The sequence below is a fragment of the Molossus molossus genome, unplaced genomic scaffold (genome assembly GCF_014108415.1).
Source record: "Molossus molossus isolate mMolMol1 unplaced genomic scaffold, mMolMol1.p scaffold_m16_p_13, whole genome shotgun sequence".
NCBI classification, from domain to species: domain Eukaryota; kingdom Metazoa; phylum Chordata; class Mammalia; order Chiroptera; family Molossidae; genus Molossus; species Molossus molossus.
In genome coordinates this window covers 71,723,502-71,743,087 of record NW_023425348.1, presented here as the reverse complement: position 1 = coordinate 71,743,087, position 19,586 = coordinate 71,723,502, and the positions used below count along the sequence as shown (strand labels likewise).

General features: G+C 38.7%; 1 protein-coding gene across 1 annotated transcript; it reads right to left on the bottom strand.

Moving 5' to 3' along the window:
* Positions 1-2,370: 2,370 nt before the first annotated feature.
* On the bottom strand, positions 2,371-17,484 carry PRRG4 (proline rich and Gla domain 4). Its single transcript, XM_036259048.1, has 6 exons — positions 17,240-17,484; positions 16,770-16,882; positions 11,265-11,428; positions 9,883-9,931; positions 8,937-9,069; positions 2,371-2,981 (listed from the first exon to the last, which is right to left on the bottom strand). Exons 2-6 carry the CDS (start codon positions 16,870-16,872, stop codon positions 2,747-2,749), a joined length of 684 nt encoding a protein of 227 aa, XP_036114941.1. The 5' UTR covers positions 16,873-16,882; positions 17,240-17,484; the 3' UTR covers positions 2,371-2,746.
* Between the last annotated feature and the right edge of the window lie 2,102 nt (positions 17,485-19,586).

The window sequence follows — 19,586 nt, the reverse complement described above, 5'->3', positions numbered from 1 at the left end:
GGTTTTTACCCACCATTTTTACGCAGAGGGTAAACAGATGTAATACTTTCACACAGTCAGATTTTGTGTTCTTTAATTTTTTTCATTTTTAAAAGAGAATATTTCATGTAGAGGTATACCTTATAAATGTATATTTCTCTTTTTTGAATCAATTTCCTTTTTATACCCATATTCCATTAATTTCTTGATTGTAATAAAGGAGAAAACTCATCTAATTAAACATAAACTTTGTGTCAAAGTACATTTAATGTTTAACACTAATCAGTTGCCTGGGGAAGAAGCACAAACAAAAAGATTAATCAAACAAAAAAATCAACCCTCAAAAATACAACAGGAATACAAAAGGGTAGATGAGACAGAAATGTTGTCAATAATTTTGCATTGAGATACTTTCCTTTCAATCATTATAAGCATTTGTCAGTTGTGGTTCTATCAGATTTTCCTTTTCACATTTAAATTATTATGAGGTTAACATTGAAAGAATGCTCTACAAATACCAATGATTCCACAATCTTAATGATGAATTCTAGGTTCATTCATTTAAGTTAGAGCAACTGGACGATGGCACATGACAGCTCTAAGCTGCTGCTGTGGGGAATGGGGTCGTCACAGGTTCTGAAGCTGGCTTTGCAGTTAGACTCTTGTGAATCAGTGGGAGTAAACAAGTTCATGGAATATTTCAAATTATGATTCAATAAGATATATCATATATTATATTTCTATTCACCCTAAGAAATACATGTGTGTAAGAATGTGTATATATATGTACCTAGATACATACATATATGTGACATGTGCTTATAAAGTCTTTATACAGATTTAGAATTAAGCAATAAGATCCCTGGGTTTCATAATTTGAGACAGTCTAATTCTGTAGGTCCAAGTTGGGCCTAGAAAAGTGTGCTTGCTCATTCTAAACCTAGTTCTCACCAACATTTTAGGTTTTAGGCAAGTTATCCTTCTAAGCCTTAGTCTGATTGTTAGTTACAAAATGAGCAAAGTAGTTTGCCTCTGACCTTTTAAAGAGGATTAAAGTGCAAAGTGCAAGGTGCAAAGTTACATGAGAAAAAGTGTTTATGTAAAGCCAAGTTATGACTAATAGTAAAATTTTTATAGGTAATGTAGGAGGCTCTAAAAGGACCACTTTTCGCAGTTATATGTTAATATTGCTAGATGATTTCTTTGGGACAAGCAAACAGACACAAGAGTCTAAAAGGATAATGTCTTTGGCAGTCTGTAATGGTTAAGGTATTGCTTTTATGTGCTTCAAGATCGTGCTATCTTTAAGGAGAGACACAAACACATACGGTAACATGACTTACACTTTCTAAACAGCCAATTTGGAAGGAATTATCAAAGGCATGTGAGTTTATTCCCACCTCTGTAAAATTTAAACAAAATACAATTGTACAAATGATCTTAAATGATAGAAAAATGCAAAGCCTACATTGTGTGTGTGTGTGTGTGTGTGTGTGTGTGTATGTGATTCTGGATCTCTTTACTATATTTAATAGTCGTACTTCTTGAGCTCCTGCAAGAAGGAAACAAATTCATACATACATACACACCCATCTCCATAAATGGGTGCATACACACTCACTCCAGAGGTTTATAGCTTATACTATTACATTCTTAAGGAGAGACTGGTCACATATACAATTAGAAGAAGAGATATAGTATAAATTAAAATGGTTACCTGTGGTGTTTTGTGTATAAACATTAAGAGATACAATGGGTTGCTGGTAACTTTAATCAATATTATTTTAATAGCAGAAAAGTAAATTACTTTTTCTAGGTTCTCAAGCTATTATTTAGAAAATCAACACATTTTCAAGATAAATAATTATATATAGTTATATATAGATAAATTAACAATAAAATAGGTATGTCTACATAGTAATATGGGCAACTTTATCAAGTTCTAGTCACTCCTAGATTTGAGGCCTATTTCTTTATTTGATAGTAAAACAACTTTTGCAAATCCTTGCTATTGCAATCCTTTGAACATCTAACTCCCTAGCATGTGTTTTCATTTTTTTCTAAAGAAAATTGCTGATCCCACTCCTCATAATGAAAACATAGCAAGACTTAACTAAAACCTACAAAATATGGTGAATGCTATGCAATAGTTTACAATATAAAACCAAGTGATTATAAGGCCACCAATTTATAATGAAATACCAAATTCTGTGAAGTTTTGCAACCAACAAGAATTCCTAATAAAGAGTGGGCCCAATATTGTGATGTGGGATAATCTAATGATTAGGAATTTTGACTTTTTAAATATTCAACACAAATAATCTACAATCTTGCCCTGGCCAGTTTGGCTCAGCAGTTGGAGCATCGGCCTGCGGACCACAGAGTCCCGGGTTCGGTTCCCACTAGGGACACATACCAAAAAAACCCCAAAAAACTACAACCTTTATCTGCACAAAGGATATAGATACTTCATCAGTTCTAGCTATGACATCCATACTACAGATTTTTTTGGAACTATTAAAACAAACAAAAAAAGTGCTCTCTTCTTAACTGCAAGGATATGGAGTCCAAGCTTCTTATCAAGCTGATAATGATCAGGTTCAGGTTCAAGCTGCCAACAAAACTTCTGTGGTGTATTACTCATCCTTATTCCTCCTTTATTCCTTGCAGTTTGTCAGAAAGGGCTGAACTGACGTTTCTTTATGGTTCGGGAAAAATGAACCATTCAAATAAAATAAACCTCTTACACCAAGATGGGAAGGTGGGCTTAGTGAGATGGGAGTGACAAAGACTTTTTAAATACCCTAAACCCTTTTGTTGGCCCAGGATATGGCGGTGGCGGTGAAATACTGTGCTTTCTGGTCAGTGCCACTGCCTGTTCATAAGAAGGTAATCCTGTGTCCTCCACTGAAGGTGATAATGGAGACAAGACTGCCTCTTCAGGTCTTCTGAAAATGATGGAGGGAGTCTGCCTGTCCCCTCTTACGTAGGTGGCTGAAGAACTAAAGAAGAGAGACAGTATTTATGTCTAGAAAAGGCAGTATTTTTAGGTTAAGGTGGCAATATTTAAAACTCTAACTGATTAATTTTACATAAGTTGAGCCCAGCCCTGGCCGGTTTGGCTCCGTGGTTAGAGCATTGGCCTGCGGTCCGAAGAGACATGGGTTCGGTTCCCGCTAGGGGCATGTGCCTCAGTTGCGGTTTGTCCCTGGCCCTGGTTGGGTCATGCGGGTGGCAACCATGTGTCCCTTTCACATCGATGTTTCTTTCTCTCACTCTCTCTCTCTCCTCCTCTCCCTCCCACTCTGAACAAAAAATGAAAAAATGTCCTCGGGTGAGGATAAAAAAAAAAAGTTGAGCCCAATGTATTAACACAACACTAGTTATCTAACAATAGAAAGTCTTGAAATAGTGGAAAGATCAAGAGCTTTAAAGTCAGACATGGTTATGAAACTGGATCCTGTTATTTCTTAGCTATGTGACCAAAGGCAAGTTACCTACCTCAATTTCCTCGTCTGTAAAATGGGGATAAATAACAGCTACCTCTATATAAGGATGCAAAACATGCTATTTTTCCTTTTCTGCCGCTCCTAGATGAAAACTTTCTCAAAGTATGGTGTGAAACCAAACCCAGGCTTTGTTGAAAGGCAGCACAAAGCCAAGTCAAGGAAACCAATGCCACAGATCATACAACAGCCGATGTCTGTCTCTCTCCTCTGTCCCCTGCTCACAGTCCTGCTGCGGGTGGGTAGATCCCTCCCAAACAGTTCTTCCATTGCATCACTCTTCTTTTTGAAAGTCTAATCTGCAGCCTTCTTTCTAGTGAATAGAGTTCTAACTCCTGTGCCTCCTTTGCAAAGCCTCCCTTATTCTGGCCTTGTCTTATTTTTTATATCTCTCTGCTCTTGCCAAGGTAGTATCTTTAACACCCCTCAGTATGTGCAATAAATTCCATCCCATCTCTGTGCTTTCACTGGTAGCTTTCCTTTCTCAGATTATGTCTTTTCCCTACTCCACTGATCTAAGCCCGACATTTTTTTTTAATATGGCCTACTTCAAGTCCCACCATTTGCACAAAACTTTGTCAGCTACACCAGCCAATGAAAATAGAAATGCAACATGGGTCTGATGTTTTGAACCTACGTTTTCCCTGCTCACTTGCAAATTACAAAATGATAATTTAAACATTAGTAAATTGATCTGTTTAGACTGTGAAGCCAGTGGTCTATGAAGTATCTCTGCATAAATTAACCTTATATAGTTATGGCTAACAAGATAATTAAAATTTATAGGTAATCTCCAACCTCTAGTCAATATTTACAGTATCTTTCCCCAAAAGAGACAGCCTGGCCAGTGTGGCTCAGTGGATGAGTGTTGACCCATGTCCAGTAGGTCACCGGTTTGATTCCTGGTCAGGGCGCATGCCCAGGTTGTGGGCCTGATCCCCAGTGGGGGACATGCAGGAGGCGGCCAATCAATGTTCTCTCTCATTGATGTTTCTATCTCTCTCTCCCTCTCCCTTCCTCTCTCTCTAAATGTATCAATAAAGAAAAAAATAAAATATGCCCTGGCCTGTTTGGCTCAGCAGTTAGAACGTCAGCCCTTGGACCAGAGAGTACTGGGTTCGGTTCCCGCTAAGGGCGCGTACCTCGGTTGCAGTTTGTCCCAGGCCTCGGTTGGGGTTGTGCAGGTGGCAACCACTCGATGTGTCTCTCTCATGTTGATGTTTCTCTTTTTCTTTTCCCCCCTCTCTCCTTCCCACTCTGCCTGAAGATAAATGCAGAAATATCCTCGGGTGAGGATAAAAAAAATAAAAAGTAAATAAATAAAAATAAAAGAGAGACAGTTTAGCAGACCCAAAATTCTATAAACTTTTCCAAACTAAGTCAGTCAATTTGCACTTTAAAACACCCTTTCCTTTGGAGGTAATAATGAAATCTGAAATTAAAGGGAAGGAGAGAAAAAAACAGATCTGTGTAAATCTAGGAACTGGATAATCAGTCCTTCAGTAGCTAAGAGGTGACTGACAGCATTACAAGTTTACTTAGAGGGCTAAACACAATTCCTCCTCTGTCAGAAATCTGGAATGTTTTCATGGTAGGCTAGCCACTTGCCAAATTCATTAGCTTGTAACGAAAAGTTCTATTTGTTTGCATATTTGAACAAATAAATATTTCCATGTCAACTTTCAAAACTTAAGATAAGAAACAATATAATAATTGCATCACAGTCATTAAATATCTACACAGCTATTTCTTACATACATCTTAGATGACTGAAATCAGAAAGTATGCACCAATAACATTTCTAATAAATGGACATCATTTAACACCCATTTTACTCCATAAAGTAAGGAAACTCAAAAATGAAAAGATCTTATTTCCCATTTCTTGGCATGTTTTTACAGAGGAATGAGACAAATTTTTCTTATACTGATCTTATTTTTCACTTTCTTTCTCAAGTATTTCCTCACCCTTCCCCCACTTTCAGACTTGCAAACTATAGAAAGGAAACAATAACTCTGCTGGAAGAATTTCTTGGGACAACAGATGAAATGCACTTTAGTAAGTATTTGAAAGTTAATCCCAGCATAGGAGAATATTTGGTAAACCTAGTTTGAAATGGCCTCTAAAACTTAAAGGGTTGCTCTGAGGGTCAAAGTGAGACAATAGATATAAAAATGATCTGTGAACTGTACAGCATTACACTGTACTAACATTAAGTATAACTTATTTTTTTAGAAAATAAGAGATGTCCAGGGTTTTTAATTTTTAATTTTAATACATGGAAAACACGCATAATAATGGCACCACTTTGTTCTCTCTGTCTTTGAATTGCGCTTCTAACCTCTTGTGGGGAAGACACTAAATGGTTTCAGAGAAAACAGGCATAAGGTAAGAAGATGTAATGGTGTAGAAAAGTATAAAGATAAAGAAAAACATGGGAAAAGAGAGAAGAAAATGTCAAGAATGAGGACACTGAATCATGGCCATGCTGTCACAAACCCTGAGTGGAATTATTAAACATGAGGACATAGATTAACCTTTTTGGAAAAACATTATGAATGGGGTGGGAAATAAAAGAAAAAGACAAGCAGAGTGTTCAAAGACAAATTTAGCCTATTTCTTCATTAACCTCTGAGTTCCAGGATTCTACCAGCTTGTGGAGAAAGCCATTGAAAAAAATCTTAGTCAAAAGTCTTCAAAAATGAAAAGACCTTGCTCATTTCCTGTCTGTTAAATAAGGGGAAATTAATAGAAGTCACAGCTTAAAAGACAGTGGCTTGGGAAAAATTAAACAAATTCTATGTTACTTTCTCTCACTTTTCAGGTTTTTACAGGATTTACAGAAGTCTGACAAACTCCTGCCCACAGTCACATTAATGCTTCAGGGAGCTCTTCAGGAATTCCAGCGTGGGGACAGAATTACAATCTGTGTTGCCCCTTTCCTCTGCCCTCTTTGCTGGCATGTCTCCTTTCTGCACCCTTACTGTGGGCATCCTTACAGGCTCAGTCCTTTGCCTTCTGTTCTTTCATCTCACTCAGAACTTGCCTACTCTCATGGCTTCATCTTTATCTTCCAACAGATGAATGAATCCTAATCCTACATCTGTTGTTCTAAACTCTTACCTTAACAATAAAGAAAAATATTTTATTGTGGTAAAATATAACTTAAAATTTGCTATTTTAACCATTTTTACAAAAACAATTTCGCAGTATTAATAATATTCACAATGTTGTGCAACCATCACCATTATCTATATCCATAACCTTTCATCACCTGGTCACCATCATGTACTTGTTCCCGTAACTGGAAAGTGTGAATAGCAGTATATAAGCACTGATTTTGAATAGCCTGTTTAGCATCCAGTGCTTTTTTGGAATAACGTTAGTTTACACTTACTTTATTTACTGAGACAATAATATAGAAGATGATAATTTTTTATTCCTATAAGTATGTTGAGGTTCTATTATGCAAACAATTATGGATTTTATGAATATTTATGAAGCTTTATTAATGTGCTATCATCTTCAAGTGATAACCATTTTATTTATTACTTTTTATTTAATTTAGAGTATCAGTAAAAATAATCGACTTTATTTATTATTTTTTTTTTTTGTCCTCACCCGAGGATATTTTTCCATTTTTTGTACAGATAGAGTGGGAGGGAGAGAGAGGAAGGGAGAGAGAGAGAGGAAGGGAGAGAGAGAGAGAAACATCGACGTGAAGGGACACATCGAGTGGCTGCCACCCGCACGACCAACCAGGGCCGGGGACAAACTGCAACCGAGGTACATGCCCTTAGCGGGAACCGAACCCGGGTCTCTCCGGACCGCAGGCCGACGCTCTAACCGCTGAGCCAAACTGGCCAGGGCAAAATAATCGACTTTAAAAGCTCGTTATTCTGCTTCTATTTGGGTGCCACATGGCTAGAACTGATATCACTGTGACTCAGAGTAAACTATGGGATTTCTTGCCTCTGGAAATAATGTGGGGACACTGGTATCTGCCTCCTGTTCAAGAAGGAAATTTTGAAAAATCAAGCTGACATTTGTGAATCTTCTTGAATTCTTCTGAAGGACTTTAGAAATTGCATTTAGTTTTTTACTTGTTTTATTGTTTTTATTTTTATCCTCACCCGAGGATATTTTTCCATTTTTTGTACAGATAGAGTGGGAGGGAGAGAGAGGAAGGGAGAGAGAGAGAGAAACATCGATGTGAAGGGATACATCGAGTGGCTGCCACCCGCACGACCAACCAGGGCCGGGGACAAACTGCAACCGAGGTACGTGCCCCCAGCGGGAACCGAACCCGGGTCTCTCCGGACCGCAGGCTGACGCTCTAACTGCTGAGCCAAACCGGCCAGGGCTTACTTGTTTTAAATTAGGCAACCAAACAACTGTCATATACTAAACTGGGGACACATCACAACCATCTTGATTGGATCCTAGACCAGAAAGAGGGCAATAACGGAAAAATTGGTGAACTATATATAAGGTCTGGAATTTAGTGAATAGTAATGTACTAATGTTGGTTTGTTAGTTTTACAAATGTACTATGATCACGTAAGATGTTAATAATGACGGAAACTGAGTGAAAGATATATAGTACCTCTTTGTGCCATCTTTACAATTCTTTGTATATCTAAAATTATTCCAAAATAAATAGTTTACTTAAAAAACAGACAGCCATTTTTTTCTTTTTATTAATCCTCACCCGAGGATATTTTTCCCTTGATATTATTTTTAGAGTGGGAGGGAGAAAGGGAAGGAAAGAGAAAGAGGGAGAAACATGAATGTGAGAGAGACACATTGATTGGCTGCCTCCTGCACGACCCAGCTGGGGCCAGGGATTAAACCCGCAACCCAGGAACATGTCCTTGCCCAAGAATCAAACCAAAGACCCTTTGGTCTTTTTCTAATTTTTTTTTCCTTTATTGACTTTAGAGAGAGAGGAAGGGAGAGGGAGAGAGAGAGATAGAAACATCGATGAGAGAGAACATCGACTGGCCGCCGCCTCCTGCATGCCCCCCACTGGGGATCAGGCCCACAACCTGGGCATGTGCCCTGACTGGGAATCAAACTGGTGACCTCTTGGTGCATGGGTCAATGCTCAACCACTGAGCCACACTGGCCAGGCAAGGGCAGCCATTTTTAATTCATTTAAAATCATAGTACTGCCCAGTCAGTGTGGCTCAGTGGACTGAGCATCATTCCATAGACTGAGAGATCCTGGTCTGACTCCTGGTCAGGGCACATACTCAGGGTTGTAGGTTCGATCCCCAGTAGAGGGCGTGCAGGAGGCAGCCAATGGATGTTTCTCTCTTACATCCATGTTTCTATCTCTCTCTCCCTTCCTTTCTCTCAAAAAAATCAATAAAAACATATAAAAAAATAAATAAAAATAACAGTACCTAATATATAATAGTGAATTAAATATTTTCACTTGGTACTTACCCTGGGTGCTGTTGTCCGTCACACTTAGTGATACAAAGATAGTAACCAAGTAATCCAAAAATAACCAAAAATACTCCAGCAGCAATTAGTCCAGTCAGAAGGCCCATACCATCAATTTTCTCTCTGTTATCACCTTAAGAAAAACAATTAAAATAACATAAATATGATAACTGAAAAGCACTACCTATGATTTCAATAAATTTAACCCTGGGTCTAAGCACAGTATTAAGCATCAAATAATTAATATTGATTTTTTTATTGTCTTTGAGCTAGACATATAACCAATAATTTTAAATGGCACTTCCTAAAAGCCCTAGTTATGGTTTCATTTCTTTTAAATAGGTGATATTAAATGGATAATATTCAAGACCAAGCAGGATAAACATAAACTTTGTTCCACTCCATACACTTTGATATTAACTTCTAAGATAAATATATTGAGCAACTCTACTGTAGCTAAGTAATATAGTCTGCCTATAAGCTGGGGCCCCACCTGACTAAAAGTCAGCTAGAGATGATCAATATAGATAAAAGACAGGATCATCCCTCTTTGGAAGTTACTTCATTCTACCTGGCAATCTTAACTTATCTAGTAGCATATGTATTCCTTTCACTTGTAATGGTAAAAAAAAAAAAAAGACCAAAAAAAAGTACTACTTGAAACCAATGGAGTACAACTTTTATTCAGTGCAAGTCTTGACTTAGCTGAGCTGTTTAAAGCAGCTTTAAGCCTATTATCTCATTTCCCCAGTATCTCGCCAAACTTGATTTTCGGTAAACAGATGAATGTGGCCTTCTTTGTCTTAGATCGCCCAGTGTATATCTGAGAAATTTTCCTTGGATTTACAAGGTAAGTATGTTGAGCAATAACCAAACTCAAACAGTGAAATTAAAATGTATTATAAAAGAGAGATATGGGAAAAACATTAATCTATTCTTGTCTTACCTGATTTTGTGATTAGTCCTTTCATTGAATATTCCCGCCAAAATTTCATCTAAGAGAAAGGTAAAATTTCCAAGTTTATTTAATTTCTTTATTATCATTTCATTTGGTCCCAATGACCTAGACTCGGATACCAGTTCATTCCAGCTAAAGGGCGTGACTCACTCTAATTAAAGGACTACCACGCACCACTGTCTCTCCCTGCTCTGGAAATGGTCAGGGGATGATTGCCACTGCCACCTCTCTAACACTGTACCTGCTGTTCTCCCTTCACCTGCCCAGCGCTCCCACTCAGGCATCAGGGGAAACTACTGCACTGGAGAGTTGAGGAGAGTACTGAAGGTAGAAGCTGAGGCAGGGGACTCATTTGAGAAAAGGAGTCTAAGTTTTTCTATGCTAGGTAGGCCCTCGGTTTGCTAGATTTTATTGATTGGAAAGCATCCCTGACGCTGTTTATGTTCAGTGTTACATGAGGGAACGGAAGCAGATTTCAAGGAACTGTGATAAAATTATAAAATGAGTTTGTGAAAAACTGAATAATATCTCAAGAGGCACCATTATGAAGTGTAGACTTTGTTTTCCTTCTTTAAGACAAGTGGCAGATATTAGTGTGGAGGCTGGGCACAGTTTTGGGGAAAAAGAACTAAGTTCCATTAATATCTGCATTTGAAGGATTCCTAGAGAGGTTCTTACTAACCAAGGAGTAAAATAGAACTTCTGAGGAAGGGAAAAAGGAGCTGGGGTTATTTAATCTACAAAGGTAAAGAATTTGGGTCACTTAACATTCTTCAGGGATATGCCCGATTATAATAAGTCCAATGCTGTCTCTGTTTTGTAACTTTTCAAGATTAACAGACAGGATTTAATTGTATTTGAAGGGAGAACCTCTAAAAGTTTCTCCCTTAAATTACACTGTTATATCAAACAATAAACTCTTGAGTGCAGGGACTATTTATTTTGTATTTTCAGTCTCTAGCAGAGCACTTGGCCCACAGTAGATCATCAATACTTGAAATATAAACACAGTAATCCAAAAGCTTAGGCCACTGTTAGAAAAATTGCTCTGTGTCAAAGAACTAACTCAAATTATATCCTGAAGTTTACTTCACTCTGCTTCATGATTGTTTTTGAATATAATAAACATTAAACACACAAAATTACAGCATAATCGATCAGTTGCTGATTACTATAAGCCCAGTTAATTAAGTACAAAGCCAAGTCTAAATTTAAAGCTAATTAGCTTTTTAAGGAACTAGAAAGAGATAACAGGTATAGACTACTGATTTTATTTAAAGCATCAATCAAATCTCTAATGACTAAAACTGCCATTTTCTTAAGTACGATTTAATACATTTCCAGACAGTTAACATCATCAACCAAATTACCGTTTTATCTTCATCCTCAAAAATCTCTCTGGCTTCCTCATAATTACAGAGTTCTTCGTTGCACTCTCTTTCTAGGTCACCGGGAGTGAAGAGCTCCAAATCAAATCTATTGTATAGCAGGTGTCTATGTATGAAAGAATTTGCTGCTTCTTTTGATGTAAAGACTAATAAAGAAATAGAAAGATTTCAAACACTGATAAAAATAAGGAAGAAAATTCCTGTTTAAATTGTGAAAAGAATGAATAGTTCTTTTGATGCAGTTAAATTACACCAAACCCTTTTGTATGGTTTTCAAATCTGACAAAAAGGAATTATCAGTAAAAATAATTTCTGCTAAATATGAAATACAAATATTAGTATAACTCCAGAAAATGCTGGAGTTTGGATTATATCCAAAATTATCAGCATAAATAAAAATTATTTAAATATCTATCACATTTCCCTCCTGAAAATTATTTTTTCAGTAATTGACAGGCCAGACTATTTTATTCCTAAAGGGTTGGTTTCCTATTATCTTGTCTGAGAGAAATTAGTCTGGTATAATGGACAGTACTGGACTAAAGTTAGAAGACAGAGATTCTTGGTTTTAAATTAGCTTAGTGATTGTATCCTGGGATAAGTCACTTATATCTCTGGGTTGCCATTTCCTCATTTGTAAAATTGGGAAATGAACTAAATAATCACTAAGATCTCTTTATATTTTAAAATTATGTTAATACATTTTCTAAAATTATTAAATTTATTTGGGTGACATTGGTTAATGAAATAAATTAAAACATTTATATTAAAATTATTATATAAGTTTATATTAAAACATAAATTTTTAATTTCTAAGTTAATAAAATTATAAGTTAATTATAAGATAATTAAAATGCATTAATTACTTCCAAGGGAGTATTCCTTCCACCCATCCCCCAAATAGGTGTCTACAATGCTTTATAAGACTCTCTCTATATTTGCTGGAAAGTAAATGGTAAACAAGATAGAGTTAAGCAAAGGTTAACATGAAACAAGAATATCCCACCATGGCAGCATTTTCAAAGCCCACAAACTTTATTTTATTTTTTGCATTTATCTTCACGTAGAGTAGGAGGGAGTGAAGGAGGGAGGGAGAGAGAGAGAGAGAAACATCTATGTGAGAGAGACATCGAGTGGCTTCCACCCACACGACCCCAACTGGAGTGGGGACAAACTGCAAGTGAGGTACATGTCCTTAGCAGGAACCGAACCGGGGACTCTCTGGGCTACAGGCTGATGCTCCAAAAGCTGAGCCAAACAGGCCAGGGCAAAGCCCACGAACTTTAAACTTGTCCTCGTATCACATAAACAAAGCTTAAGTGATCTTGCTACATACAGATCACATTATCGAGACTGGAATTCAGAAACTCTCTGAAAATTGAAAAGTGTTTGTATTTCTCACTGCTAACCACTATTAAAGGGAGAATACATTAAAGTGGGCAATTAAAAGACTGTTCAAGACGAAGAGAGAGGTCATGGCCTGGAAGAGGAATAACTGATTTGTGAGTAGGCCATTTATTCTTAGCCCCTTGAGGACAGTCACACCTTTTTCTACTAATCAATCGCCTTTCCAAACAGGTCTGAATCTTCTAGAACTGTTTTGTTCAATACATTAGCCACTAGCCATATATGGCTATTGAGCGCTTAAAATGTGGCTAGGTCTGAATTGAGATGTGTTATAAGTGTAAAATACACACAAGATTTCAAAAACTTAGTTAAAAAAAAAAAAAAAGACTGTGAAGTAGTTCAATGGTTTATATTACTTATTTTTTGATACAATGGGTTAAATTAGAAACATTATTAAACTTAATTTCACCTATTTCTTTTTACTTTTTTTTTTTTTTTATCCTCACCCGAGGACATTTTTCCATTTTTTGTTCAGATAGAGCGGGAGAGAGAGGAAGAGAGAGAGAGAGAAACATTGACGTGAAGGGACACATCGAGTGACTGCCACCCGCACTACCAACCAGGGCCGGGGACAAACTGCAACTGAGGTACGTGCCCTTAGTGGGAACCGAACCCGGGTCTCTCTGTACTGCGGGCTGATGCTCCAACCGCTGAGCCAAACCGGCCAGGGCTCTTTTTACTTTTTAATGTGGCTTTTAGAAAATTTTAAATTATTTATGTGGTTCACTTTTTTTTTTTGGCCAGCACTAGTTTAATGTATTTATTTTAATGTTATAAATAACATACATTGGCTATTTGAACCAAGGGGAAGCTAAAATGATCACTGGTGTTAGCTGTTTTAAGAAATATTCTAAAAGACAGAATAGTGTGATGAAATATTTCTGTTCTTTCTTCTCCTTTGTCTTCTTGTAGATTTTATGCTTTCACCAAATGGCGACAGAATGAACAATTTTCCAAATCTCTATCATCCCTCATTGAGATTCTTGCAATGGCCCACTAATGGGTCTCCTGCCCCACCCCCACCCCCCATAGTCTGTTTTTGACATTTTGTTGTAGCTACACACTGGCTCCCAACTGACCTGGTTCTCTCCTGCCTTTGTACTTGCTGTTTCCTCTGAACAGAACTTTCTTCTTTCAGTTTGTTCTCTCACCTCCTTGATTTTGTTCAATGTTACCTTGAACCCCCACCCCAACCCACACACCTCTGGCACTCCCCATCCCCTATTATATTTTGTTTTTCTTCATAGCACTCATTACCACCTAGTGTTCTATATGTCGTACTTATTTGTTACCACTCTGTTTCCCTCACTAGAAGGAAAGTTCCTTTAAAGCAGGGATGTTGGTGCCTGACACATAAGAAGTGTTCAGAAAATTACTATATGAATGAATGAAGTCAACTTTCCTATTTTGGAAGGAAAATTTAACTTTCCTATTGTGGAAGGAACTCTTGGACCTAAATTCTATCAGTTGAAGCAATTCATAGGTATAGTCTGGTGTTACTCAGCTTGGCATAGGTTTAAAATACTAAACCAGTGATGCAGTACCTCACAACCTGCCTAACTTAGCTATAACTACATAGAATCTAATTTCAGAAAGATAAATTAGAAATCTGCTTCTGCATTGCTACTTCTCAGATTTGCCCAGATCTTCACATTTTATTGGCTAAAATAAGCAGTGCCAAATTTCTCATTGTCAGTCTTCTGTTCGAGTAGGTTATTTGAGTTATAAAAATACCCCCCCACCCCGCGCCCTGGCTGGTTTGGCTCAGCGGTTAGAGCGTCGGCCTGTGGTCCAGAGAGACCAGGGTTTGGTTCCTGCTAAGGGCATGTACCTTGGTTGCAGTTTGTCGCTGGCTCTGGTTGGGTCATGCGGGAGGCGGCCACTCGATGTGTCCCTTTCACATCGATGTTTCTCTCTCTTCCTCTCTCTCCCTCCCACTGTATCTGAACAAAAAATGGAAATATGTCCTCGGGTGAGGATAAAAAATAAAATAAAATAAAAAAAATACCCCCTCCTTCCAAATGTCACTCAATAAAGCTACCTTCAACTTGAAAGGAATACAAAAGAGAGAGAAGCATAAACATTTTTATTGTTCCTGAAGTGATTATGCCAGTAAAAATCCTCATCCCTGTATTAAGCATGCCTTCCAGAGACTGCTATGTCCAAGTGTGAAAGTTCCAATTCGGTCAGTGGTTGTGCCTTCCCAAACTTTTCCCTGCCTCCCTTACAGTCTTAGGAGAAATACTGTCCTCTATTGTTTAGGTTCTAAATAAACCTGAAAGTGCTTATAATTAAAAGAAGCAAACTTCCTTGCCTCTGGAGAGATCCTATTTTCCCTCTGGCCTTTGTATTTTCATATCTGCCTCCTCAAATTCTCTATCCATCTGTTTCTCCTGTCTGAGACCATTCTAAGAAGCTCTCTGTGCAGTTCACCATTTCAGACCCACCAACCCAAATATTGCATTCTCTTCCTCCCTAATTAAATTCCTTTTGAGTCATTGGCCTTTATGAGAATTTAGCCATAGGTCCCTTATTTCCGTAGTTACTTTTCACATTTTCATTTATTATATCTCATTTGCAGATACAGAGCATTGACTTCTGTGCCAAACAACACTCCCAAGATAGTTACTGCTACTTACTCTTTTCTCTGCACTCCAGGTAGGTCTCTGTTCCTACCTTTGTCATAGTTTATGGAGATTTTCTGTTTATACCCTGCCTCCCTGATCAAGGAAGGGGCCCTCCAGGGCAAGGATTATTGTCTTTCATTTCTACATCTCCAGTACCTAGCATAGGGCCTGGCACAGAGTATATATTAATCAAGTGGTTACTAACTGAACAAGTTGGCTTTTTAAATATACAGAATTCCTCTTTTACATTTCCCACAGATTACCAGCCTTTTGCCTTTTGCAAGTATGATCTCCAAATTCCTTCCAGAGTTTGTGATGATCTTAAAGGGTCTCTTTGTCTATTATTGTGTGAATGAATGAATACATTTACAAATATTCTGGGTATCAGCATCTGGTTGGTCCCACTGAGAATGGACCATCAACCTTATATATGAGTGGAGTTATATATATGGTACAACTTAGAAGGATATCCTTCCAAAATTTGTCTTTTTCCCACTAGCTGGCCTACCCAATGCCTAGAATTCTGCCATCAGGATTCGATTCCTTTGGATTAAGATAACTGCCCTATCTTAAAACACACACACACACACTCCTAGAAGGTTTAACACACTAAGCTGTATTAATCATTAATAAGTCCCCCAGGAGTATTCGTGTAATGGATCCTTTCCAAATGAAAATGAGTAGAGAGTAGGATCTGATGAGATAGGATAAGGGACAGGAATGTGTGGGGAAGTAGATCCAAAGTACTAGCACTGGGTAGGGAAGCACAATGACAAGGCAGGGAGAAGGATGCTGACAGCCAAAACAATTTTTTGTTTGTTTGTTTGTTTGTTTTTTTCTAGGTTAGGCTCTTAGAACATGGGCAGGAACCAGTCTATGATCTGGAACCCACAAGGTGTGGAAATATAGGTTAGCAAGCCCCAAACCTAATCTCACAACCATCTGATTATATCCAGAGATCTGAAAATCAAAAAGGACCTCAGAGATCATTCCACTTCTCACCCCCATTATTTTACAGATGAAGCAATTCAAGCCAAAAGGTTTCAAGCTACTTGCCTAGAGAGTCAGCAAGTCCAGACTAGATCTTGGACTCTCTCTCCATCTTTCCAGGAAGAACAACTAATTATGCTCATTATAATTACCACATAGCCTCTTTTTTTTTAAATGGCACTCACTGATTTTAGAAGTTGAAATGGGTTCTCCATTCAAGTTAACCACAAACAGGTCTTAAATATATATGTTTAATCAAAAGTAACTCAAAATAAATTTGTATAAATTGCACTTAACAAACCACAACATTACCAAATAAACCACGAATTAAACTAAAGAATAATTTAGTGCTTCTGTGATTGACGTAGGCATGTAATTTCAAACACTACTTTCTAATTTGAGATCTATAATAGGCGACTTGGAGTTCCAAGAGGGTTTTCTGGAAAGCTGAAGCCACGCTTACCTTCTTCCCCCGCATGCCCTGACGCCTCTGGACTTCTTGTACAAAGAGGAAACGCGATGGTAGCTATGGGCAGCTGGCTGAGCAGAATCAGAAGTGTAAACATAGTCCAGCAACTGTCAAACGAAGTAAAACAAGCAAACAAACAAAAACAGAAAAACACGTCAAAAAAGCCCCTGGCGCAGCACTTTCAGTTTCTTTAGGGACTGGGTCAAGGACCTGTTGTGCTCAAAGCCACTGGACAATTGTGCCCCGCGCGCGGTTTCGGTCACCCGGATCCTATCCGCGCCCTGAAAACGCCCTGAAAACGGGCCCCGAGAGTGCCTGGGGACAAATGCCGCGCCCCGGGACTCTGCGGACGGCTGAGCAGGCACCTGTCGCCATGGGTGACACTGCCTCGCGTTGGAATCGGACCGATCTGTGGAGGTGGTCCCTCCGAGAAACCCCTCCCCCGCTGGGGCTGGGCCACACACCTGAAGCTCTGGGGGCATGTTCCCGAGGCTCCCGGGCCGGAGCCCCGTCGTAGGGTGGTCCCTGCGGCCGCCAGACCCTCGGTCTCTGCGCTCCTCAAATCTCCGCGGAGCACTTCGCAGGGCCGCGATGGCCCCTGAGGCTCGGGCCGAGGACGTGCCTGGGGTCCGCGGAGGGGTTCCCTGGCCAGCACCGGGACGCCTGCGATGGAACTTCCTGCCTGGAGCCCGGGAGGCCGCAACGCCGATCGATCGGTGGGAGAGGGAGGCGCCTACTGAGGGAGTACCTGGGGAGGGAGTACCTGGCGGCGCCCCTCCTCCTCCAGGGCCACGCCTACCTGCGGCGCCCGCTCCGCTTTCACAGTCACGAACCTTTAGCCCGGAGCCCTGGGAGAGCCCGGCCCCCAGCCTCCAGTTCTGGCCCCGCATCGGCGCACGGGTGGCTGGTTTGATCTCGATCTAGACCCGGCTTTTTCTGCGAAACAAGGAGGCATTTTCAGTTCTCAGTACTCAGCCGAGCGCCCTTGGAGCGTCCGGGGCTTGTCGTTTGCGGTTCCACTAGGTTGTTGGTTTTGTAGTTACGTTGCGTCAACAGTCCTCAAAAGATGATCCGGGAACGAGAACAAAATATGCATCAGAGAAAATTCACTTTATTAATAATATTAAATGGGAAGTAACGTTAATTTATTCCGTGACATTGGTTCTCAAATTGTGGTCCGCCACATCTCCAAGATCTTTTTAAGGAATATCTGAGGTCAAACTATTTCCATTATGATAATATGACATGGTTTGCCCTTTTCAGTTTCTTTCTTTCTTTCTTTTTTTAATTTATAAAATTGAACCTAATCTTATTATGCAAAAATCAACAAATACGTGTTCAGATCTGGTTAGCCTTCAAACCACGTGTTCATTTTTTAACAAACATGCAAGTTAATTTGGCATGACAAACATCTTTCTCTCTAGATCTTTTTGGGAAAAAAGTTTTTTTCATAACACAAACAAGTGTGCAAATATTGTCCAAAAACTATTTACATTTTGACTCTCCAGTATTACTAATATTAATATTTATTGAGAGGAACAAAATACTGCAATGTTTGATCTTTTGCACTCACATTTGATTCAGCAGTATAATTAAAAACTTGTAATTGTGTGGGGCGTGTGTGGCTCAGTGGTGGAGCATTGACCCGTACACCCAGAGGTTGCAGATTGGATTCCTGGTCAGGACACATGCCCTGGTTGTGGGCCAGATCCCCAGTGTGGAGCATGCAGGAGGTGGCCAATTGATGTACTTTCTCATCAATATTTCTCTCTCTCTCCCTCTCACTTCCTCTCTCTCTAAATTAATAAAGGGAAAAAAAAAATGTAAAAAACAACAACTTGTAATTGTTTTGAAGATAAACACTTTGAAGGAAATTTAATAAATCTTGTTTCTGCTCTACAAAGGAGCCACTATATCTAAACATTTAACTGGAGCTGGTAAAATATGACTTCCAGCCTATTTATTAGCTTTTTCTCCTGTTGCCCAATACATGCTCCTCCTCTTCCCTCCTTTGAGTGAAAGTACAGAAAGAAAGCAATTTCTTTTCTCTTCCCTCCCCAGTCCCAGCATCATGCAAGGCAAGACATTACAAGTCACAACATCTGAATTTACCTTGATTATATTTTGTTTCTTATACTTAAAATTACTTTGTATTATAATACTTAACTGGGTCATCTCACATCAACATTGTCGATTTTAATTTGTTATAAAGCCAGACTTTTTAGAGGCATTTGAAACAATTCAGGAACTATGTCCTGATAATTGCCTCCAACCTATTCTTTTGCACTTGAAGTAAAAGAAGTTTAGGTATCAGTAGTTTAGTAAAAAACAATATTTTGGGGGTCCCATATAATGTATTCACATCTTTACATTGTAAACAAGGATATGATACTTTTGACAGCCTATGAACAAATTTTTATAAATTTATCCTTTGGTCCAGCTGGTGTGGCTCAGTAGGTTGAATGTTGTCCCATGCACCAAGAGGTCATAGGTTGAATTCCTAGGCAGGGCATATGCCCAGGTTTCAAGCTCAATCCCCTGTGGGGAGTGTTCAGGAACCAACCGATGTCTCATTGACGTTTCTCTCTCTCTCTCCCTTCCTCTCTCTTAAAAAAAACCCAAAAAAACATATTTTTATTTATTTTTCTATTTTTATTGTGTTTTTTTTTTCCCTAATTTAATGTTTTTTTCATTATTAATTAATTTTTTGTTACAGGTGTTTCTCCTTTTCCCCCCAGACACCCTCTTCCCGATCCCACTCCCCAAGCATTGTCTATGTCCATTGGTTACACATACATGCATATAAGTTCT